Below are 25,779 nucleotides of genomic sequence, written 5' to 3'. Positions count from 1 at the left end.
GTCTGTATACTTGCCTGCTCTCCATGCTGCGATGGGCTGTGGCTCCACACCCACCGGTCTTTGAAGTGGGCTTCTTCGTGATGGGCTGGGCCAAAGATAAGGGCACTGAGGGTCCTCTCCTTTAGAATACTTTCTATCTTATTCCCAAGCCTTCCCATCGCCACTCACAAATTTAGGGGATACTTAGCTCTCGACAACCGAAAGCCATTCACGGAACATGAGCAAACGACACAACCCCCCTTTAGAACTTTATGGCCGAGCTTCTCTTTCTCCCAGAGTCATCATTGAACGTGTATCACTGAATGGCATCTCCCCCCACCAAGTTCACAAGAATAACCGCTCTCCCCTGTTCCTGTTGCCTTCAGTCTGTTGATCCTTGCCTGTTTGTATCCCACCTTTTAGCACAGATATGAGAGAGTTCTTCTTACGGAAAAGCGCTTTCTGACACCAAAGGCTCCTTGTGGAGCGTTTTCAGAACCACTCTGGGAAAACGCTTGAAAGCTGTCTGCTCAAAACAAGCGCCCATATTATTTGTTGACTGAAAGGTTGAATAAGGAATCCTGAGACGCAGGGGTACTCTCCCTAAGCCACACATTGTTAAATCCAAAATATAAGTAACTTGATAAAATGTGAAGCACTGTATCTTTTTTTTTTAAAAACAAACAAATGTCTCTAAGGCGCCCTTTGGAAGGCTCAACATTTCCAGTGTTCTATGAACTATGGGAAAACGCTCACCACCCAAAAGCCTCATCTGCCCTTTCTAGTCTTACAAGAACAGGCATTTGGGACCTTTGCTTAAGTGTCTTGACTTCAAGTACAATGAGTACAATGAATTGCAATAAAGAGGTTCAGCAGGACATGAAGGCAGTAAACAGTGGCCTGTCTCTGGCCGTTATCAAACCTGGACCCCACCCAACCCAAGTGTCAGGAGTTACATTCCTATATACTGCAGGTAGGTAAACTGAGGCTTAAAGAGACATGAAATCCCTCATCAAAGACACTCCAAGTCATTGTCGGCACAGCCACCATAAGACCATATATTTTTCTACTGACTTAAAAGGACGTGGCAAGTATGTATTCAGAGTTTTCCCCTATCAAAAGAACCAAAAGTCCCAAGAACCAAGAGAGATGTTAGTACCTGGTCTGCTGTGAGTAGAGGCTCCTCATTGATTCCGGAATCACGTTCATTCTTCTCATTGAACTCTTCCTCTTCTTTCTCATGGATCTGAAACAGGTGGGAGGGGGGTTGGAATTCGGATTGACCATCAGCAGAACTTGGATTCTCTCCAGTCTCTAGAACAGATGACACAGGCAGAGGCCACTCCAGCCATCCACTGTGTAAACAGACAGTCTGAGAGGGGTCCAGAGTTCCATCCAATTCCAAACATACCCCATCCACACAGCATGCACCACTGAGTCCAGCTTGGTCAGAAAAGGACAATAAGGCATGTGTGGCCAGCACCATTCTGACCCAAAGGGAGCAGCACCGTCCTTTAACCCACAGGCAGGTCATCTTTGCATGAACAAGGAAGAACCTTCTCGAGGTAAGTGATAACAGCAACCAACTCCTGCAGCAAAAGCACACTTGTTTGCATAAGGAGTCTCAGTCTGGGGATCTGTTTCCAGGTTTTACTTTATGAGGCATTTTAAGGGGTGGGTTGTTTCAGTCCAAACAGTCATGCTTTTAAAATTTGATGAAATGTCACTGTGTCATTGGAATCGAGGCAGGGTGACACAGCTGATGAAGGATGTGCTGAAGTTCCCTGGGACATGCCACAGAACAACCTGCCCACGTGACCCAAAGGATAAACTCAACAGCAACAGCAAATATTGAAACATTTGCCCTGTGTCTCCAAAATTCCAGCATCCCAAGTTAGATTCTGAAAGTTCACAACCATTGAGATTCTAGACGTTGAAGTCCAGCAAGGTCATCGCTGTGTGTCTGACTTTGCTGACTGTATCCCAAACAGCACAGCCTGGCATTGGTGTTCAATTCCTGCACAAAATAAGCCACTGAACCACCTAACAAGCTGTCTGTGTCCAGGAGCCCGGTTTCAAAGTCATCTAGGGTCTGGCAAGGCGTGCCTCCAGGAAGTCTTTCTGCAGACACTTCTCATCCAGGAATCAATTTCACTTGCCCACCAACAGCTGGCGTGCTGATCCGCCTCCTTCCTGGAGATTATGCTTTTCCTGTTCTAACACCCCCAGGAAACACCTGGTTCCAATCCAAGCAGTCATGTCAGAGGGAGTCTATCCTCAGGAACTTCTCCCCTATTCCTTGAACTCCACCTTGGCAGGCACCCCCCAATAAACCACATCACCCTCTATCTACATTTGTTTGAAACCCGGACTATGTCATTTAAAAAAAAATCAGCCAAATCTCAAAGGCCATCTGCTCTCAACCTGGAGAAGGAACAGGACAGGGAGGTAATGGGATCATCTGAGGGGCTTTGTGCCAGATGGTGGCATCTATTTCTGCTGTCAAACCCATATGCTCCTATCTCTGCCAAGTCTACCACCTGTGGTACCCGCCTGGTTTCTGCAGCTCCCCACTATGCAGAATGAAACTCCTGTCGCCACATTTTGTTCACAACTATTCTCAGACGGCAGAACTTTCTCAGGGCTAGAAAGCCCTGCAGTAGAATTTAGGCTCGTGCTGGGAAACAAAGTTTTTGTTTTCTGTTTAGATTATTTCTTATAAGCATCTGACAGCAGGTTAGTCTATAACCAGAATTACTTTTGACATTAAGTCTCTCTTGTAAATGGCATATTTACATTTTCTGAAATGTGGCCAGTGTTAGTGGGTTGACCTCGCTGGCTGATAATTCTGCACCTTTCAGATACACCACCCCTCTTCCCAAGGTCCTCCTTCTGAGCTCCCTGGTGAAGGCAGGGAGGGGGCTTTAGGCGTAGACCGTTCTTGCTGTTCAGATGTCAGAGAAGCTGGGCAGAGGCATGGATGCCTCCTGCTTAGAGCCTTCTCTCCTCTCCCCTCTCTAGAACAAAGCCTACAGCTCCGATTTGGTAGGCTGGGTAAACCGAGATTTGAAAATGAATTGTAAGCTTTTGACAGTTACCTGGTATTGTGGTAGCTACACTTACCCCATATTTGCTCAGATCTCAGAAGTCCACCACTAAAAAAATAAAATGAAAGGAAACGCACACACGAGAAAGCCCTAGCTCCGCCCCTCTTCTGCACGTGGACAACTCCGTCCTCAGCTTTCATGGTGTCCCACTGCCTCCCCTTTTCTTCTTCCTCTCCAGCTATTGGTTCTGATTCCCTCATCCTCCCCAGCCTCTCTGGGCCTGATCCCACGTTCCGCCTCAATCCTCGTGGACTCTGTTCTGCTCCAGAGCTTCCATCACTTCTCCACGAGCCCTCTTTCCTTCCACTGCCACTTACAGACTCCCTGCCTGCCGTTCCCAGGGCGGTACCTGGTAGAGTGTGCAAAGCGGGGAGGACACTAACGATGAGAACGAGAAAGACCTTTGAAAAACGGCAGCATTTCCGTAGATGGATAAGAGCATACGTCACATGTGTGCACTCACCCATGTATACGGAAGACTGTGTGGGTCCTCTTGCTCCTAACACACGGCACAGAGAAACTGCCGCAGGGACAGATTTAGCCTCTTGGGTGGCAGGGTGAAGGCCATAAGAATAGGGAAGAATTTCTTTGTAAACTAGAACTTCAAGTTGTCTCTGTCTATGGAAGTGAACTACGGCTCTTCCAAGAAAAATCATTCTTCCAAGTGCCTTCCTCCCAGAACTGAGGAAGGAAGACCTAGATCCAGAAAAAAGTCTGGCCATGCTATTCAGCAAGCTGTCTGCCCCTCCTGCTTTTGGTAAAGGGGGCACCTGTAGGGCTCTAATATGGTTGCTTAAAGCTTGAAAATGAACAAACAAACAAACAAACCTAATTACCTCCCCCCACCAAAAACAAAAACAAACAAACGTTAAGAAAGTTGAAAGTCAATCCGGGGGGAGGGTATGTAGCTCAAGTGGTAGAGCGCATGCTTAGCATGCATGAAGTCCCGGGTTCAATCCCCAGTACCTCCGTCAAAAAAAAAACCTAAATAAATAAAACTAATTACCTCCCCCTGCAAAAAAAAAAATTAAAAACAAACGAAAAAAATAAAAGTCAATCTATGGACAAGAAGAAGATATTGGTAAAGCATACAACAGAGGACTGAAATGTAGGATGTATGTGTTTAATTAATTTAGCAAGGAGGCCATTAGACTGAGGTGGCTTTAATGGGTCAGTAGCCTCCTGAGCAAACCAAGCCTCTAAGGCCTCAAGGGTAAGAACTCACACCGCAGGAAACCCAATGACAAACAGCCAACCAGGCTTTTCCAAATAATACAACCACTAAAGCTAGAGCCAGTCACATAATCTCCCTCCTTTGTTTCCACCTCTTCTCCGTAAAAGCATTTCCTCCAACTCCTAACCACTTCGAGTTCGGCACTGTCCCATTTGAACAGATTTGCTCAAATAAACTCTTAAAAATTTAACATGCCTCATTTTGTGTTTTAACACGAGGGACTCTTAAAAAAAAAAAAACGCGAGGGACTCTAATGACACAATAATAAGAACACAAACAATCCACTACAAAAAAGGGCAAAAGATCTGTACAGGCACCTCACCAAAGATACACCGGAGTGAATAAGCACATGAAAAGTTGCTTAATAGCATATGTTATCAGGAAAATGCAAATTAAACCCAGAATAAGATACAACTATATACCCACTTGAATGTTTAAAATCAAAAAGGCCATACCAAGAGTTGGCAAGGATGTGAAATAATCAGAGCTCTCAAACTGGAAAATCATTTGTCATTTTCTTAAAAAATGAAACATACACTTACTATAAGACCCAGACATTCCACTCATACATTTTTACCCAAGAGAAATGGAGCCATATGTCTGCAAAAAAGATTTACACAAGAATGTTCACAGGAGCTTTATTTGAAACATTCAAAAGCCGGAAACAACCTGAATGTCCATCCACAGGTTACGGTACATCCATATAATGGAACTCTACTCGGCAATAAAAAGGAATGGCTGCAGATACATGCAATAAAATGGATGAATATCTAGATAATCATACTGAGTTTTAAAAATCAGACAAAAAAAGAGTACATGCTGCATGATTCCGTTTATACAAAATCCTAGAAAATGCAAACTAATCTATAGTGACAGAAATAGGTCGCCTGAAGATTAGGGAGGGTGAAAGGGAAGAATGATGGACATGCTATCTTCCCCCCCCCTTTTTTTTAATTGAAGTATAGTTTATTTACAATATTGTGTTAGTTTCAGACGTACAGCAACGTGATTCAGTTATATATATAGGTATGTTTTTTGTCAGATTCTTTTCCATCATAGGTTATTATAAGACACTGAATACAGTTCCCTGTGCTATACAGTAAGTCCTTGTTGTTTATCTATTTTATATATAATAGTGTGTATCTGTTAATCCCAAACTCCTAATTTATCCCCTCCCCTGTCCCTTTCCCCTTTGGCAACCATAAATTTGTTTTCTGTCTGTGAGTCTCCTTCTGTTTATAAATAAGTTCATTTGTATCATTTTTTTTAGATTGCACATATGTGATATCATATGATATTTGTCTTTGTCTAAATTGCTTCATTTAGTATGATAATCTCTAGGCCCATTCATGCTGCTGCAAATAGCAATATTTCAATCATTTTATGGGTTAATAATATTTCATTGTATGTTTATACCATATCTTCTTTACCCAATCATCTGTCAATGGAAATTTAGGTTGTTTCCATGTCTTGGCTATTGTAAATAGTGCTGCTATGAACATTGAGATATACGTATCTTTTCAAATTAGAGTTTTCATCTTTTCTGGATATATGCCCAGGAGTGGGACTGCTGGATCATTTGGTAACTCTATTTTCAGTTTTTTAAGAACCCTCTATACTGTTTTCCATAGGGGCTGCACCAATTTACATTCCCACCAAAAGTGCAGGAGGGTTCCCTTTTCTCCACACCCTTTGCTTGCTATCTTGATTCTGGTGATGGTTTCGCAGACGTATATGTATGTCAAAAATTATCAAGCTGCACACTTTATTATGTGCTGTTTATTGTATGTCAATTATCCTTTAATAAAGCTGTGAGAAAAAAGGAAATCCAAAAAATGAATGAAAAGAAAAGAATAATACACCATGACCAAGCTGGATTTAATCTCAAGAACTCAGGGTTGTGTTAATATTTGAAAATCAATTCATGTAATTCATCATATTGACATAATCAAGGAGAAAACTATATAGTCATCTCAACAGAGGCAGAAAATGGAATAGTCTTCAGAGAAACAATATGAGAAAACATGCCACAAAAGTCATGACCTTCCAGGTTGAAAGGGATCACTGAGTATAATGTGGAATAAATGAAAAAGGAAAAAAAAAAGCTCACTAAGAGGCACATTACTGCACAGTTTCAAATGAGAAAGGAAAAATATCCCACAAGCTTCTAGAGAAAACCAAAAGAGAGTCACATATAAAAGACAGAGAATCAGAACGAATTTGGAGCTTCTCAACTGCAACTGACAGCTGAAGATAAAAGAATGATGCTGTCACAAGTCTGAGTAAGAATTTGTTTGCAACCTAAAATAACTACCAAGTCAAACTCTCAATCAAGCATGTGACAGAAGACACTGTCATCTATTCCAACAAATATATTCCTCTGTATCCTTTCTCAAGAATATACTGATTTTTTTTTCATCAAATCAAGGGAACAAACCCAAAAAGATAAAAACTATGGCAGTCAGAAGACTGGAGGGAGAGTTAAGAAGAGTTCGCAGGACAATAGCTGTGCACCAGATCTAGTGCACAACCAGACTAGTTTACAGCAGAAAGATGGAGGGTACTAGTTTGGGTTTTTTTAATTGAGTTAAGAGAATATCTGATTTTTTTTAAAAGAAACATTTGAGATTTAGAGTTCACTCAGTTTGGACTTGAACTAATGATAGATATGTAAGAAACTGCAGATGAAAAAACAATTCTTCACTCCAGGATAAATGAGAAGTTGTACAAAGGAAAAACATTCTTATTGAATACTAGATGATTCAGCAAGAAATAGTATTTACATAGTTACTGTATATGTAATATTGATTTAACTATAAACAAGGTCAAAGGCCAACTGTGAGTATTCGAGGTGATGCAAAAGAATTCAATCTTATCTTCCATAAAAGATAATAGCCAAAATTGTTCATTTTAAATAATCAAAGAAATAGCAATATAAATATGTTATTTAGAAAACTGGAGATATCTGCCAAAAGAAACAGCTAAAATAAGTAAAAGTAGTTGCCTCGATGGAGCAGGGAAAGACCAGTCAGGGGCTGCTGTTTGTACTTTTTGTTAAGTCTCACATTATTTTAAAAGTATGATTTGACTTTTCAAATTATGTGCATGCATTACTTTGATTTTATAAAAGCAAAAATGACTCTCTTTGCAGTCATAACCCAACAGTTTCTAAAATACTTAATTCAATTACTTAGTTACAGTCACAAGGACAAGTATGAACGGGTTTGGGAACAAACAGAACTGATTCTTGGCAAGGAAGTAAGTAGAAAAGATAAGACGTCTTGCTAGAGGGAGGCCCAACAGCCGTGTGCACGCCGCAGGCCAAGGGCGTTGGGTCAGCGTGTTTTACAGAACGCATACAGAGCGCTGCTTAATACAGCAAGTCGTTTAAACTGAGGTCAGTTAAAAGACCGTCTAATGTAATGAATCCAGATAATAAAGGAGGCTGAAATAAAGCAACCTAATCCATCCACTTTTGCTACCCTGTCCTTTTCCCGTGGGTTAAATGGAAGAAATTCAACAAGGAGCGGGGCTCAAGATCATCCTTCTCAGGGTCATTCAGTTTGCCCTGAAATATTAACCCTCTTGAGGGAAATCTGCAAATGAGGATAAATTAGAGTCCCCTTGAAGGGCAGGCTATCTTACATATCCTTTGGCTTGATCCACAAAATGAGTTGGAAAGGTGGCAAAGGAGATAACAAAGCAAAATCTGCCTTTTGCACCGTGATGGATGGATCTGATTTAATTCCAGTAAGTAGATTTATTCCATTATTGCCTATCTTCTTCTTTGCATTTTGAGTAACTACTAAACAGTACCCACAGAAGCACTGCAAGAGACAAAAAGCAGTCGGGAGTACAAAACGGGACCTGAGACACAGCCTCCTACACCCACGCTAAGTAGAGTTGTACCAATCTCTTACTCTCAAACTCTTACCTGCCCCAGTCAATGAAGCCTTGAGGTTTTGAGTATTTTAGATGCCTAATTATTAGAGGATTTAAGAAACATATGCAGCTACCTTTTCAACAAACCAGCCAACTGCTAATCTCTTTGCTGTGCTACTTTGGGAAATAATCTGCAGAAATATCGCCCAGTAAGGGAAATCTGGTTCTTGCTCTTTCCCTTGGACTCAAATCTGGAGCACTGAGGGAGATCAGATCCACCCCCTTCCCTCATTTGCTGAGCCCGCAGGATCTTGCCAGCCTTTCCTGATAAGAAATTGTCAAATTACTTTACTACTGCAACTAGGAAACCAAGGAAGGCAGAAATAGGCTTTTAGCAAGGATAGAGCCATTAAATGAGTACCTTTTCCATATACATATATTCAGCTAGGAGGGGTACTTTGGATCCTCTGAAAGGTCGCTCCCCATAACCCATGCAAATCAACTCAAAATAAATATTCGCTTTATTTTTTTCAGAAGCCCTTAGGCTACCTCCTTCTTTGGCATCAGTAACCACAGAATGTGACTCAGGTCCAGCCGTGTAAATGCCTGGTTGGTTGAGTTTCAAAAAGAACTCCTCCCCATTGTGTGGCCACCTCATTATTACCTGGGCCCCAACTGTGGCCACTAGCCAGGCCCTGAGCTTGTCACAGGAGTGTCAGCACTTGCTTTCAATACTGGTTTTGATGGGATAGGAAATCCTGATTTATTTTTTTTAAACCATCATTATCTGAACACAAAAGCAGCTCGGGATAGTCACTTTCCGCTCTTACTTCAGATCACCTTATTTTGAACTTTGTAGAACAGAGATGAGCAACAGAAGTTATCTGCGTTTCCATTTCTTAAAGACGATCATTCCAGCCACCTCATACACCCTGGATGTCTGATTTTTCACTTTCTCCACAACTCTGACCTTCCCAGCCATGACGGTGAGTTTCAATACAGAATGGGGAAGACTTGAGTTACTGAATGTTTTTCTAACTGGAATCTGCATCTTCTCAAGCCCTGTTAAGTTGGGGGCCCCAGAGAGGTACCTCAGTGTCAGAGCTGTTGCCATTCAGAGCCTCCATGTTTGGGTCCCTCCAGTCTTCTGAGAGTGAAGGGATGTAATTGTCTGTCAGAGCATCCCAAACCCTGTAAACAAAGAGAAGCTCTCATTAGCGCACATCTGTGGCCTGGCCCCGCCTGGAGGAAGGAAGAGCTGGGCCAGGGGAGGAGAGAGGCTTCTGTGTGTGCCAGGCTGAGATCATCTGCCTTCCAGCATGCAGAAGCAAGGCAGCTTAAAAACTGAATTACAGGCACCACCAAGAGAAAAAGAGCCAAGAGAAGGGACCCTGGCCAAGAGCTTCAATGGGAAAGGTGTTTGCTTAAAAGAAGAGGAATTTCTCACCATTGAGACACAAACGGTAGCGTCTACAGTTAAATCACCTCAGACAATTGATAACCTGCCCCTGAAACTAAACCTGCCCCTCCACCCAGTGGCTCACCTAAGACTGTCCATGCTCCACTTCTCATGGGCAGAGAAGGGTGAGAGGGAGAGGGAGGGAGAGCGAGGAGGGGATCTGGGCAGATTTTCTGGCTGAATCACATTAAGATCAGGATCATCATCTAATTCACATGGACAGTTGACCCTTGAACAACACAAATTTAAACTGTGAGCATCCCCTTATATGTGGATTTTTTTCAAAAACTATTGTAGTACCAGTATTTTTTCATTTTACAGATCTTTAAATTAACTAAGCATAGGGAAAAGTCTGTGTTCAATTAGAGACATGCAGACTCAAAAGAACCAGGGGTTGAGTCCTGATTCTATTCAAACTGTTTCAGCTTCCTGCCCTGGTCTTTTATCAATTCCTTTATTTTTGAAGCAGAAACAGCAGGACATGGATTTTCCACTACGCAGGGGGTTGGCGCCCCAAACCCCCCATGTTGTTCGAGGGTCCATTGTATTTCAATTTCAGGTGCTTGCAATCAAAACGGTCAAGAATTAACTCCTTGACATCTGATGTCCGTAAGGGGATGATGCCAGTGCTACTAACACTTCCTTACGACCCAGAATGTTCTGGCGAGCCCACAACATCTGGTCCTCGAGCAATGCAGAGTCTAAGTGTGCCCCGTCTCCTTTAGGGAGATTCTAAGACAAAACTGTAAAGGGAACCTGTAAGTATCTCTGTCTGCACAATTAGTTTTTAGAGGGGGAAGATGTGGTCCCCTTTAGTGCACTTCTTTTTAAAGTTCTCAAAGGTGCATTATAAGAAAGGCTATTCTACGATTCTTTTTGTTTAGCTCACTTATGTCAGAAAGATGTCTTTGCAGCCACATGGATGGACCTAGAGATGATCATACTAAGTGAAGTAAGTCAGACAGAGAAAGACAGTCATATGTCACTTACATGTGGTATCGAAACTATAATACAAGCGAACTTATTTACAAAACAGAAAACTAGACCTCACAGACATAGACAACAAACATAGTTACTGAAGGGGAAAGAGGGTAGGGAAGGGATAGATTGGGAGCTTGGGATTAGCAGATTCAAACTACTATATATAAAATAAAGAACAAGGTTCTACTGTATAGCACAGGGAACTATATGCAATATTCTGTAATCAACCATAAGGGAACAGAAAATTAAAAAGAATATATATATAGGTATATAACTGAATCACTATGCTGTACACAGAAACTAACAACACTGCACATCAACTACACTTCAATAAAAAATAAAAAGATTTCTTTAGGGGGTAATAAAGGTGGGAGGAGGATTGGGGAAAATCCTAAAGTCACAAACATTTAGACACAGGAAAAAAATTAGCCAACTCCAGGAGATTAATGTAAATCAGTAAACCAAGCTCCCAAAATAATGCCATCCATGGAAGCCAGCAGCACCTGAGTTAACATTACACAACAATAATTGAGGGCTTAATGCAATTCCCTTCAGCTGCCCGTGGCACCTCAAACACGAGCAATACCCATGAAACAAGGTATAAAAAGGGACTTTTTGTTTGTCTGTTTGTTTTGGGAGGAGATAATTATGTTTATTTAAATGGAGATACTGAGGATTGAACCCAGGACCTCCTGCCCATTAGGCAGGCACTCTACCACTGAGCTACACCCTACCCACTCCAAGAAGGGAAATTTTATTTACACATCCTAATAAAAGGAAATAGCAAATATGTACACATTTGGATTGAATTCAAAAAATGACAACATATGGATTAAGATGCTTAAAAGGTAAGTGTGAAAAAGTACAAAAAAAGATCAGTGATGTAAGTGTAAATATGTATCAGAGCACAGACACTTAAAATCAAATACAGCAAACGGGGGCAGGGAGTGCTCTTAACACATATAAAATCAGGAATGACATAGGATATATGGGTATACAAGCAAAGAGATTTTCCTAGTGCACAATGCATACAATTTAGTTGTGAAACAAAAAGGAACTCAAAAAAATTAAATGGCACTGCTTGGGTTATCCACTTATTCATTTTTTCCCTACAATGACAAGAAAGCATTCGGAGAGAGCTCATCAAGTGTTCATTAGACATCTATTCAGCAGAATTTCAGAGTCTTAAACATGGGTGATAATCCAGTTTCCATCAAGCACTATTAGAGTTTCACTAATCCCGCCTAATTCTAAATCCAAGTCTCATTAGCATTCCAAAGCCAAGAGGCAAATATGATTTGCTGTCTCCAAGACAAACTCCCAGCGCCACACCCACCCATTAGAGAGGTCAGTGGACAGTCCTCTTTGCATCACTGCATTACACTCTCCGCTGCGACAACAAACACACATGCACACAGGCGCTGACCTTTGGGTCTGTCCCTGCGGCAAGTGCCTGGAAAAATGAAATTCAGCAAAGCCCAGAATAGGCAGGAGCCTTTTGAACCTCTCCGACACAGGACAAAAGCTGGGACCTTTAACAAACTGCACACTTTCCAATGACCTTGAAACTGTTTACATCCTTAAAGTAACAACTCTCAGATCATATGGGGTGGCAAGTTCTCACCTGAGCCGCCACTGACACACTCTGGATTCCATCTTCTAATTCTAAATTTTTAGTGACAATTCCCTAAAACTCTGTCTCCTCGGGATTTTGAGACACCCTCATTCTCTTCCAGGTTTTCTTCTTCCTTTCTGATGGACGTACTTTTTATCCTTCAAGGTTTGTAGACAACTTTTAAGACACAACAGCTCACTTGCACACCTTCCTATACCCATCCAGTGCCCATTTAACAAAAATAACCATAGCAACCAACACTTTCTGAGCATTTACTATACATAAGCCAGGTATGATCCTAAACTCTTTTTTTCATTAGATGTTATCTATCATTTTATTAAACTTTGTATTAGCCATGTGCTTTGTTTTTGTTTTTATTGAAGTACAGTCCGTTTATCATGTTGTGTTATTTTCTGGTGTACAGCATAGTGATTCAGTTTTATATATGTATATATATATATTATATATATTCCTGTTCATATTCTTTTTCATTATAGGCTATTCCAAGGTATTGAATATAGTTCCCTGCGCTATACAGTAGGACCTTGCTGTTTATTTATTTTATACATAATAGTTCGTATCTGCAAATCCCAAACTCCCAATTGATCCCTCCACCCCTCACCTAAACACTTTATGTGGATTAAGTCATTCATTCCTCACAACTCCCTAAGGCAGATACCGAGAGGATCATCTAATTCACATGGGTTCACATGGGCAGTTGACCCTTGAATGACACAAGTTTAAACTGCGAAACAGAGAGAAGTCAATTAACTCATCTAAATTCACACAGCCAGTTATGGGACAGGTAGGATTTGCCTCAGGCAAGGCAGCTATGGAGCCTCTATCCCCGCCCACCTAACTGTGGCAATTCTTTAGGAAGTTCGTGATTGGCATCAGCACGGCCATCAGAACAATACGCCAAGTTCCAAATCACAAGCTAGGATAGCAGTTCAGAAACTGGCTCTGTGTGAAGAGTCTACGTCTGCATTACTCTGGACACTGTGCTTTCATCGTTCTCTGAAAGGCAAACCGGCAGCAGCAGCAGGGCAGCAGGGGTCTTTCTGTCTGGATCTCCAGCCCGGGGAAGGCTGACGGACCACAAAGGCAGACCACAGGCGGGCGGGCGGCCACGGAACAAGGAGCGGGCATGGGAGGGAAGAACACAAAGCTCTCTGTGAGGAAGAGAATGGGAAGGACTTTTCTCCCCGGAGAGGTTCTCTCTCCCATCATAAGCTGTGTCCTTGGGAGTAGATACATTTTCCTGCTAGAGGCACCGTGGGTGGACAGTAAAATTCCACTTCCTGAGAAGCATCCTGCTACTCTTATCTTGGGGCAAGGAGACTTTGAAAGCTAGCCACCATATCTTTCATCAAAGAACCGAGATTGAACAGGTTCCCTCACTTCCTGTCATTACGCTTCCATGGATCCAATTTGCTCCCTCAGTCCCTATAATAACAGAAAAGCCTTCCCGTGTGCATATTTTGTATCTTGGGCTTAGATGCCTGTAGAATTGACTAAACTATCTTCCACCATGGAGGGCGAGGGATTCGGAAAAGGATGCCAGCAGAGGATGAGTCAAAGAAATGGAATGGGTTGGACAAGACACGTGTACAAAAATCTGGATCTGGAACTGGCAACACAGCCCACAAGGCTACGTTAATCCTGCTACACACACACACACACACACACACACACACACACTCCTACACACCTATTCCTGACAACAGGGTAAACACCTTAAAGAGTTTATTAGAGGGGGAGGGTATTGCTCAGTGGTATAGAGTGCATGCCTAGCACGCACAATGTCCTGGGTTCCACGCTCAGTACCTCCATTAAAATAAATTAAAATCTAACTACCCTCCCCCCAAAAAAGAATTAAAAAAAAAAAAGAGCTTATTAGAATTCCAACCTGGTAACATCTCCCCTAAACCCCTCTGGGCTGGCTACCACCCTTGCCTGCTGTTCTGTTTGTGTCCAGACAGGCCAATATCCACGCTTAGATGTGGGTTACCATGAGTCTACTTTCGCTGTTAATACTTAGGAATTGTGGATAATTCACACATCAATGACTTCAGACAACCTTTTAGATTCTTTCAAAGGCTTAAAAAGAATCCATACTATCTCTGCATTCTATATGGGGAAACTGAACCTTGAAGGAGAGAATTAACTTTCCTAAAAGTCACAGTTACCTGTCAACTTTCCCTACCTGATTATTTGGAATTTACTTGCCTTCAATTTAGAGCATGGCTGACTACAGGCTGTTTATTTATCATGTGGACTGACTTTTCACACTGTCTTTAACGCAATAATTCTATCTGAAGAACAGGAAACTGTCAGTGTTCTCACAGGTTTGGTCCCTCTGTCTCCAGGGTCCTTGTAAGAGGACCAACAGGGACCCCAGCGAGGCAGGAAGAGGGGGGGTTCTATCCAATCCCACTCTGTAGGCCTCCAGGTCCAATCTCTTCTGACAAAGGAAAGAGGGATTTCACAAATGCAAGAAGAGATTCTGGAATATTTTCTGAATTTAAAAAAAGGAAACATATAGGGGAGGTACAGCTCAGTGGTAGGGTGCCTGGCTAGCATGCACAAGGTGCTGGGTTCAAGCCCCAGTACCTCCAATAAAATAAGTACCTAAATAAACAAACCTAATTACCTCCCCCCCACCAGAAATAAATAAGTAAATAATAAAAACAGGAAACATATTCAACTCTGACTCTCTTCTAATGCCTAGAACTTCCATACCCTGACAAATCAGAGGTAGGTGGGTATCTCAGCCAATTCTTTTAGCCAAATAGTTACAAATGAGAACTAAAGAAATCAAAATTTCAAAGGGAATCCCTGCAAAGGGAATCACTGTACTTTAAGGAGGTTAATCTGACCAAGAATTTCACTGCTTTCATTTTAAGTTCTATTATTTGAGCTCTAACCCACCCACAACACTTTCAATTCACTGGTGGGTAAAATCTCTAACTGCTTAACCTAAGGAAGTTTATTAGAACCCTAGAGCTAAGCTCAGGAGATTATTAACCAGGTTAGATATCACATTATCTTTTTCCTTTCCCTCACCATAATTTTACAGTTGAAATATCTGAACAGGTGTTTATAAAACAAAGTGTGTAATTTAATTTCAATTTTTACTTTAAGTTGTAAAGCTGTAGATACACTGAATACCTAGGAAGCACAGTGTTAATTTTTCTCTTCCCAGATTCCTTCCATTACACTATCTCCAAATCATATTTTATCTCTAGGGAATTATTCAACCTTTGGTCATTTAGCTGAGGCAGTCAATGAGGCAGGCAAGTCAGAAAATCAGGGTAGAGCAATAATCCCACGTGAGGGTGATTAACATTGAGTGGCCTCTGCTAATGTGCTAGCAGAGAGTAAGAACCTGCTCGCTGGGCCCTCGTCCTAAATGAGGCAGAGGGGTGGTTTAGACAGGGGAGAAATGATTTGTTGGAAGCAAAAGTAATTTTCAGAGCGCAGCCTGGGTGATGTGAGAAATTAGGTTCTCTGCAAGTCCTTAGTCTTGCTTCATCGGGATTGAGCTCAGGAGGTTTCATAGATGAGGACCCACGCAGTCAGCTAGAGTTAAGTGACGAGCCCAAGGTCACACAGCGAGTTCGCGAGAGTATGAAAATGACCATTCATCGTCTTAGTGTTTCTAGTTCATTGCCTGGTGCAATGAACTAGAGTAAAAAATACTTTGTCTAGTAAGAGTATATTCTTTCTTGACTAAGAGGAGTTGAGTAAATTATAACAGGCTCAGAGTTAAAAGCAGCAGTTTGAAACTTAAAATTGAATTGAAACACATAGCCCACAGTTAGAGTACTGGTCACTAGAGTGAACTGTTCTCTGTGGCCATGCCTTCAGGCGAGAATTAATTAAAAAGAAAAGGAGGAAATAGTGTGGGCCTAGAATTACACTACATGCACCTACAAGGCTATTATTGCTCATCCAGTTCATTCGATATTCAATATTTCATTCAAAAATATTATTTGATCACTTATTACACACCATGCACTGTGTCAGACGGTGAAGACAGAATAACGAATAAGGCCCCTGTATTCACAGAGATAGTCTCAGGGCTCATCAAAGAAGCAACCATCTGCCAACTGCAACCAGGTCCAATTCTGGAGGACAAGCCTCTTAACCCCACTTACTGACGGGCAGCTGTTCCCACCCAAGTCCATAAAAAGAGAAGCCAGAAAGACTTCCACGACCAACTACTCGACATTTCCTGCGAGATCCCTGAAGAACAGGTGATGCACGTTATCTCCATAGGGAATTTACGCCTATTTTTACTAACTACGCCAAACGACTTTCTTTAATTTAATATAACAAAACAGCATCTTCTTCTCGTTCTAGTCCCTCCTTGGACAGCATTTTTCTCAAGTCCCTGTTCTTAAGTCCCTGCTGTTAAGACCCTGGAAGGTGGCTACTAAGTGACCCAGGGACTCTACACACTCAAAAGCCACTTCACCAGGGTAATTCCCTGTACTGTCAGTTCAATTTGTATGCTTTCTTATTGCGACATATCTTAATATTTATAGATAACTTTCCAGTCCTGAGGGGTTGTAGACAGTTTGGAGATTTTCATACTTCTGGTGTTACGAGAAGCAAATTATTCCAACAATATATATATATATTCCTCCATCACAGTTAATTTTTTTTTCTGGTCCTTATGTCTAACATCTGGGTGGATTACCACGGATATCAAGAAAGCTAAAGACAGACCCTCAAAATATACCATGCTCCTGGAATTTGATTTTGTGTCTAGGAAAACCTATTTCCTAAAAATCCTTTATTCCCTCCTGGTTTCAACTTAAGAAAGCTCTACAGTTGAACGTAAAGGGACATAATAGAGCGATGTCGGCAGTCACCAGGGCACTGCACCACTGATATAAAAATGTAAGTACCATGCCATGAGCCCAAGGACAGAAACTAGTTCTATGCCAAGGAGCCCCAGACTCCAGGGCTCTTATCTGAAGCAAGAGAGAGCAGTCAAGACGCCTTACTCCTCATCCTGCAGGGTCTCCTCCTCCTCTTGAATCTGGAACTGGTTCTTCACAGGAGCTAGGTTCTCGGTCTTGGCGTTGTAGTTCCGAAAGCAGACATTGAGCTTCTCATCAAATTCATTCACCAGGTCCTCCATGGACTTGAAGCTGATGATTTCAGAAGAAAAATTCTCAAGCTCAGAGAGGGAGGGGTCCTCTAGATGGTGGGGAGACGAGCCGTAGAAACACTGTGGCTTCTCCTCCTGGTCCTCCGAGCAGCAGGGCCGAAGGTCCTCAAATTCTTCATCCAAACTCACCAGTGGGGCCTCCATTCTTGCACAGCAAGGGGACAACTGCAACGTTCAGGATTCGTTTCTCTGGAAGAAATAAACACGTAGCGAAGTGAGCGTGGGCTGGGCTGTCCTGCCCGCTCCGCAGAAGAACCATAATCACTTACTCCATTACTCTCATCCCTCTATACACAAAGATTCCACTTTACTGGCATCCATTGCTTCTCTGCTTCCTCACTATATACCCTTAGGGAGTTCAAATATCACTGTCAGTGTGAAGATTACTAACCTCATTAGCATGCATTTTTGGAGACACACCTGCTTCCAAGTTCCTGCTTCAAAAAGCACAGGGGTTAAGTATGCAGTCCCTGAACCAGCCTGCCTAGGTTTGCATCTTGCTCTGCCCCTTAGGTGACCTGAGCAGTTACCTAACTCCTCTGTGCTCCCTTTTATTCTTCTCAAGACAGAACCAATACCCAGACCGACCTACCTCAAAGGGTAGTCCTCAGGGTTAAAGGAGTAAACACGGGTCAGCACTTAGGACAGGGCCTGGCAGATAGTAAACATCGATGTTCAGTTTGTGTTCTCTGTTGTTATTCTTTTTAATTACCATCGGGCCATATCCTTAACCATGTGCTCTCAAAACTGGAAGTTGTTCGTAACTCATTTGGTGGCAAAACCTGCCCTGACCTGAACTCACCTGGCCACTAAACCTGATCTCCCTGAATGGAAAGATGCTTGTGGTTTTAGTGTATCCCATTTGGTGTGTTGTGCTGGAGAAATTTTAATTTTTTTAAATTACGGAGATTGCTGCCCCAGCCCCCAAGGGATGGTACGTGGCATATGCCTCTATCACTGCCTTCCAAAACTGGAGATCATCTGAATTCCGAAAAATGACTGGCCCCAAGGGTCTTGGATAGGGCTTTGTGGACCTGGATGTTACTACCCTGTCAATAAATGATAGACTAATGAACACTAACAGACTTTTAAATAAGCACCTGAGTTTTTTCCAAGACACGCAGCATTGGTCTGAGACTAGAAGACTGGATGGGATGACCTATTATCCCACAAGACACAGACCCAAGTACCCATGTGCTCCCAAGCCAGACTCCAAAACCATCTTGGGCACCACACCCCGGAAGGCTGGACACTCAGGCCTCCCTTTATTTCTCAACAGCTCCGGGCCCTTTTCATACACTGCCCTCAACTGTGATTTATCCATCTATGTGTACATCCAAGCCCTTCCCCAATTTCAATTTAAATTCCTCGAGGGCAAAGACGTCCTCTGGAAATCCTCCATGGTTTCTAGCACACAATGCCTGCAGCTAAGGCAATCAATCAATGTGCGCTCACCGAGAAATGAGCTTCTGTGCCCCACACAGTTTCCCTTTTGCATCCCAGGCAGCACAAGCATTCCTGTCTACCCTACCCTTCTCTGCATACTCTACGTCCCTCCCTGGAACATGGAAAGGGAACCAAACTTTTCTCTTCTGTCTGTGTGGTTACTGATCCAGTTAGATGCTTAAACTGGAACCACTACCTGAAGAGAACCAACCAGACAGCAAAAACTATGGCTCTGTCCTAGGCATGCCAGTCTCCACCTAGACCTGTAAAACTGTAACTCTAAAGAAGCAAGGCAAAGGGCATGCCAGGTGAGGACCCGGACAGTTCTGCCTGGGGCTTTCCTGGGATTAAGTCAGTTAACACCCCATCACACTAAAACAGATTCTAAGTATTTACAGTTTGCAGAGGCAACATGATAGGACCTTGGAACATGAAAGGCTATAAAAGCAATGCGATAGCTTGGAAAGAACCCAGGCTCAGGAGTCAACAGACCTGCTGAGTGACAAGCACTGTGGGTCCTGATTTCCTCATTTGTTAAAATGAAGCTGTTGGTATCAAGCTAATACCTTTGGAAGTTAATTTTAATAACAAATTAATTAGTAATTTTAACTATAATAATATATTTTAATACTATATTTTATTTAATCCAATATATCCAAAATCTTGGTGGGGAGGCTATAGTGAAGTTGTAGAGCACATGCTCAGCATACACAAGGTCCTGGGTTCAATCCCCAGTATCTCCTCTAAAAATAAATAAATAAGTAAACCTAATTACCTACCCCCTCAAAAAAAAACAGATAAAATCTTACCATTTCAAAATGTAATCCGTATTTTTAAATATTAATGGGACATTTTACATTCTTTTTTTTTTCACACTGAGTCTTCAAAATCCAGTGTATATTTTACATTCACAGTATATCTCCATTTGGACCAGCCACATTTCAAGTGCGCACTAGTCACACGTGGCCGATGGCTACCATATTGGACAACCCAGCTATTAAGCAATACACAACTAACACCAGCTAGAGATGCTTCACCTATGGTCTAGACTCCTAAGAGCTCTTTGAATATAACTATATTTTATTTTATGCATTTAAAAGCGTATTCAAAGAAGGATCCCGAAGTTTCCCTACGTTGCCAAAATGGCCCATAGCACAAAAAAGATTAGGAATCCCTGGATGCCAAAAAAGTGAATTTAGAAAAGATCACTGAGTACAAGAGAGTAAGGAAGATTTTACAGACCACAGATGTGCGTTGAGAGAGGAAGGACTCTGGTGGCTAAGTGCCTGGACTCCAGGTTCCTGTCCTCGTCCTGTCACTTCCTAGCTATGAGACTTTGGGCAAACTATAAGTCTCTCTGCACCTCAGTTTCCTCACCCATAAAATGGGGTTTGAAATAATACTTATATTGGAGGTTATTTTGTGGAATAAATGAGAGATCATCTTTAGAGTGCTAAGCACAGTGTGTGGAATACATGGAGTGTACAATAAATGTCAATGATATTAGAAAAATGAGGCTAAGTTAGTTCCATGGAAACATGGGGTGAGACTGCTTCGAGTAAAAGAAAAAGTATTGTTGTCATGATATTCTGTGTGATGTTTCAGATACTTAACAAATGAGAGAATTACTGAAAGACTTTTATCATCTTTTTTCTAAGGCACCCCTGCTATTTTCAATTCATATGGTCAAAGCCTCTCAGATCACTGGTTCTACTTCAGAGAGACTTGAAAGCTAACCAACCAGCTGCTATTCCAGATAGTTACACTTCCTTTAAATCTGTACTCTTCTCTGGAGGGGACGAGGGAGCTGGAATGAGAAGGTGGTATCAAGGAGGGTGCAGATTTGAAATGGCACCACCTATACCATCATCCAGCAACAAGAGAGAGATCCAACCAGAATCTGGGACTAGGATTGAGTTCTGAGTGCTGGCGACGAGGAAGATAATGCTGAAGCACTATCCCTATCCCAGGTAGGCGCTCGAGAAAATGGATTCACTAAAAGAGTATAAAAGAAGAAATGACTATTACAGCTCCAGAGTTCAGAAAGGTCATCATTTGAACAACCCACAGCACAGCCTGACTTCTTTTCACCAATTCACTACCCAGTAGCCAAGAAACTGCATGAATGACCAGACCAGCTGGGGACGAAGCTAAAACTGAGAGCCTGCATTGAGAATCGGAAGTCATTTGATACCCAAACCAAGCCCAGCGTGTGTAGAAAGACTCCAAGCTGTGGTAGAGGAGGTGAGAGCCAGGCGTCTGACAGGCCCCACCATGGCCTCAAGAAGGGGTCTCTGCATTGGGGCTGGCTGTCCTTCTTGAAATGGTGCCCCCTCTCTCCTTCTGTTAGCTCACTTTCTTTTGCTCTTCTCTCTTGGTGAGGTGCCTCTGCTCCCTCCCCCAACTGAGATGTCCCACTCTAGCATCCTGGCAAGCTTGCCTCTTCAGTTACAGCTCATCTCAGAGGCCTCCTCCCCTTAAAAGCTAGGGTTAATTCAATTGAGAGCTTATCCCCTTTCTGTACACTTTCTAAAACCAATTTGAAAAAAAAAATATATGAGGAATGGCAGAAAGAAGGAACCATAGGAGGTTGGTCTTGTCTTTTTCTCTTTATCACGGAACAAGAGCGCAGGACTACTATAGTTTGCTTATGTCCTATAATCTATTCCATTTATTTTGGCTCCCGATAGATGGTGTAATTGGGAAAAGAAAAGGCGGCTCAGAGCTTGAGACCCAGCAGGAAACACGTAAGCCTTTCGTGCAGCATAATGGTCTCGTGCAGCATAACCACGCACGGGCTGCAGCTTGGGGCTGCAGTACCATTTCCCAGTGCCCGCTCTGCTGGGCTGAGCAGCGGAGAATTCACCATGCCTCCCCCTGCTGGGCCTCTGCACCTCCACACAAGACCCATTCCATCTCCCCTTCTTCCCACTACTTGCCCCATAGATCAATTGATTCTGTGCGGCATCCACCCCCAACCCCGACAAACCATCCTGAAAGCCACCCTCCATGGATCCACCTTGGATTTCTCACTGCTCCCCAGCAAAATCCAGTCAATGTACATGTTTGGGCCAGCTTCACATTTTAACGGAAAGAGAGGATTTCACCGCACAGAAGTCAGCAACCCCTTTGTAGCTCTGCTTCCCCCTCTCCCTCCTCTTCCCCCTCCTCCTGCTGCTCCATTCACCCTCATCTCACAGCCCCCCTCCCCCAGTCTGTTGGGGTAAAGAAAGGCTCCTCCAAGCAGCACAATGCCTAGGGCTCCAAAAAAACCGGGTTCATTCTGCGCAGGCCGCACACACACTCCAAGGCCCTTTTAGCCAAACAAGACCCGAACAGGGGCGCAGGAGGGGAATCAGGCGGTGTCGCAGCAGGGAGGGAAGGGATAGGCAAGAGAGAAGAGGAGAGAGCTGCGATAAAACCGCGAGGGTTCCGTCAAGCGATGCTCTCCCAGCTCCAGAGGCCGTGGGCCCACTGGAGGGCAGAGCGCCCTCACCACCACCGCCAACACTCGTCCTTTCTCCGACCTGTTCCGTAGTGAAACAATCGCTCCGCCAGCGTCTGCGGCAGCTGCCAGCGGTTCTGACACTGCAGGAATGCACGGTCCGGGGAAAGGCTGGGCATCCCAGGGAGGGGCACGGGCGGGGTGCGGAGTCATGTTCTCAGAGGCATAGATGATTCTGGGGCGTTTAAGAGAGCGGGACCAGATAACGGTCCTGGGAGAAGGTACCGACCCACTCACTCCTCCAGCACCATCGGGCAGCGTTCCCGGCCTCCCCCAGCCCCCAGACCGCGCCGCCTCCCGCCACACACACACACACATACACATCCCAGGCCTGGCTGGGGGTGCCGAGGCTCTGAGGATGCTTGAAGTACCCATCATCCCGAATCTCCCTGCCCTGGGCGCTGCGTCCCCGCGGCGCTCCCATGAAGGGTGGGACAGGAGGACGACGGCCTCCTGGGCGCTTCCTCTTGGATTCCGGTCTGGGACGGGATGCGGGTGCGGAGCTGCGGCGCCCCCAGACCTGCGGGCCGGGGCATCCCGAGTTGCGGGGCCTCCTTCACCACACCCGTCCACCCCCCCGCCCACGGCAGTGGGTCGGTCCGGACTAAAGTCGCCCCCCGCGACGGCACCTGTGCGGGTCCTGGCGGAGAGAGGCGGATCGCGGCGCTCAGCTGGACAACCCCATCCACGGGCCGCGGCGAGCGGCCGGAGCGCAGCGCAGATTCAGCGGCAGCGGCGAGCCAGCGAGCGCTCCCCCCGCGGCTCCGCCGGCGCCCGGCTCTGCTCCCCTCCTCCACCCCGCCCCCTCCGCCCCCTCCCCGCGCTCGTGCCCGGGCTCCGGGGGCCGCGCCCGCGTCGGGCACCCGCCCCACGGGCACGCGCAGGCCCCCGACGTCATCTTCTCGTTAACGTTCATAGCCTTCCTCGGTGCATGTGGCCTGCCTTTATTAATATTTATGAATTACTATTTCTCCCGTCTTTAACATTGGCCTTTCTGCTTTCCTCATGAATATTCAGAAGCTCTGAGACGTGTGCTTGCAACAAACAACTCCCGGTGCGGATTTCTCACAGGGCCTGACAATGTAGCTTCTCCGTGAAAACGTAGGCGGACGGCTGAGTGGGTGGGCCGGCGGATGCGCACAGACGCACTCAAAGACCTCCCTGGATTTTCTGGATTCCCCATTTTACTCCGCTGGGGGCTAAGGTGAGCAAGCTGAGGGATGCCTGCCACCCCAAACCGGGTTCAGACCTCAAGCCAAACGTAATAAAGGCTTTACCGCGCAAAGATGCTGAGTAGGGGCTGGATCCAGGATGAGAAAGCTGCAAACCATACCACTATCCATCTGCAGAACTTTTCTTTCTGTCTCAGTGAACTTGACTATTCTAAGTATTTCTTATAAGTGGAATGACACGGTATTTGTCCTTTTGTGTCTCGCTTACGTTACCTCACGTAATGCTTTCAGGGTTCATCCTGGTGGTAGTTTGTAGCAGAATTCTACTCCCATTTTAAGGCTGAGTGATATTCCATCGTATGTATATGACATATTCTGTCTATCCATTCCATCTATGTACATTTGGGTTGTTTCCAGCTTTTGGCGATTGTGAATAATGCTGCTCTGAATGTAAGTGTGCAAATTCCAGGTAACATTTTAAAAACAGCATTCTGTGATCTGCGCTATAAGCCAGGGAGGTAAAAATGAAGGCCTGCATTGATTTCTAAACTCTGCTACTTGGAACTGTAGTAGGTTGAGTAGTGTCTCCCCCCAAAATGTATATCCATCCAGAACCTCAGATGTGACCATTTTGGAAATAGGAGCTTTGCAGGTGTAATTAGTTCTAAGAGGAGGCCGTACTGGATTAGGGTGGCCCTAAATCCAATTACTGATGTCCTCATAAGAGAGGACACAGAGAGAAACAGGAAAGAAGCTACGTGGTGATGGAGGCAGTGATTGGAGTGATGCAACTACAAGTTAAATGACACCAAGATTGCCAGGAACCACCGGAAACCAGGAAGAGAAAGGGAAGGATTTTCCTCTAGAGCCTTCAGGGGAAGCATGGCCCTGCTGACACCTTGATTTTGATTTCTGGCCTCCAGAACCACAAGACTGTTGCCGAACAAAAGTTCATGTGCCGTACACACCACGAAGCCAAGCAAACCGAAACATCGGAGTTTGAGCAGAGGAAGGTTTACTGCAGGGCCAAGCAAGGAGGACGGGCACCTTGAGCTTGAAAATCCCGAACTCTCCGATGGTTTGGGGGAAAAAGATTTTATAGGCAAAATTTGGGGTGAGGGCTGTGGGTTGTGTGGCTTTCTTCAGATTGGTTGACGAGGAGGTCACAGGGCAGTGCTCTAGGAATTTTGTGCTCAGCCTGAAGTTTCCATCCTCCACCTGGGTGGGGGTATATTCCTCCCTGGTCTCTGCACTGCCTCCCTTCCCTGATTAGCATCCGTCTGAACCTGCCCTTTGGAACTCAAAGATGATCAAGAAATCTGACTGAAACCTATTTCCTACAAAAAGAGAGAAAAGGATTTGTACCAGGAAGGATCCTACAGGGTCCTGCTGTTTTAAGACTATAAATGTCTCTTGTTTTAAGCCGTGCAGTTTCTGGTAATTTGTTATAGCAGCCCTAGGAAACTAATATAGATTTTGGTAGGTGATGCTGCTGCAACAATTATTTTAAAATGTGAAAATGGTTTTGGAACTGGGACATAGATAGAGGCTGGAAGAATTTTGAGGCACATGCTAGAAGAAACCTAGGTGGCCCTGAAGAGGCTGTTGGTAGAAATATGGGTTAAAGGCAACCCTGGCAAAGGCTCAGAAAAATTGAGAACAGTTGTAGAGAAAGCTTCTATTGTTCCTGAAAAACCCCAGTTGAAAAGCCCCAATTGAGAGCTGAAAATTGTGAGTTGGAAGCAGAGTTTTGGGAGAAAAGAACAGCTTTATTGCTTTGCCAGGCAAAGAGAGTCACAGCAGGCTAATGCCTTAAAGACTGTGAGCCTGCCTTGGAGTAAGGATCCTGGGGTCTTAGAGAAAAATGAGAACAATCAGGGTGTGAGCAGGGGCTACATTCCTTTCATCTTAATAAGAACTTGCTGTTGTTATGGAGGAATTTAGGAGGTTCTGCCCATTTTCTTGAGGTTCAGTCCATGACCTTCTTTCAAGACCTCTAGGGTAAAAGGACAAGTTATTCTAAGAAAAGAGTGCACAGGGAGGGGAGCCTGTTAGTCATAAGATCAGTTTAGCTGCAAGTACTGGCCTGAGCCACTCAGGAGCCATCTTGTTAGTTTCCTACTCTTTCAAGAGAGTACACATTGTCATGAACAGAATATGGCTGGAAATATGAATGTTAAAGGTGCTTCTCCTAATTATGGTCTCAGATGGAAATGA

The 25,779-nt window shown here is 44.0% G+C and overlaps 1 protein-coding gene, 1 long non-coding RNA gene and 1 other non-coding gene across 4 annotated transcripts in view; 1 reads left to right on the top strand and 2 right to left on the bottom strand.

Moving 5' to 3' along the window:
* The window catches only part of FEZ1 (fasciculation and elongation protein zeta 1), a 36,511-nt gene extending 13,309 nt beyond the window's left edge, over positions 1-23,202 (bottom strand). The window contains exons 1-4 of one of the 2 annotated variants that reach the window (XM_072953833.1): positions 23,020-23,202; positions 17,273-17,628; positions 9,294-9,393; positions 1,139-1,225 (exon numbers count right to left, since the gene is read on the bottom strand). In XM_072953833.1, coding sequence (XP_072809934.1) covers positions 1,139-1,225; positions 9,294-9,393; positions 17,273-17,583 — 498 coding nt within the window. In that variant the 5' untranslated portion in view covers positions 17,584-17,628; positions 23,020-23,202. Of the gene's footprint in view, positions 1-1,138; positions 1,226-9,293; positions 9,394-17,272; positions 17,629-18,031; positions 18,051-23,019 lie in introns of those variants that run through there. The other variant, XM_072953834.1, reaches the window with a different exon arrangement.
* TRNAI-AAU (transfer RNA isoleucine (anticodon AAU)) lies at positions 11,304-11,383 on the bottom strand. The gene has a single exon. It is a non-coding gene; the product is annotated as a tRNA-Ile (tRNA).
* A 65-nt stretch (positions 23,203-23,267) lies between the features above and the next one.
* LOC140691084 (uncharacterized) lies at positions 23,268-24,984 on the top strand. The gene is made up of 2 exons (XR_012066543.1): positions 23,268-23,594; positions 24,486-24,984. It is a non-coding gene; the product is annotated as an uncharacterized lncRNA (long non-coding RNA).
* The last annotated feature ends 795 nt before the right edge of the window (positions 24,985-25,779 follow it).

This window comes from Vicugna pacos, chromosome 33 (assembly GCF_048564905.1).
Source record: "Vicugna pacos chromosome 33, VicPac4, whole genome shotgun sequence".
Taxonomy (NCBI): Eukaryota; Metazoa; Chordata; class Mammalia; order Artiodactyla; family Camelidae; genus Vicugna; species Vicugna pacos.
The sequence above is the reverse complement of the archived record's forward strand: the minus strand, read 5'-3'. Positions and strand labels throughout refer to the sequence as shown.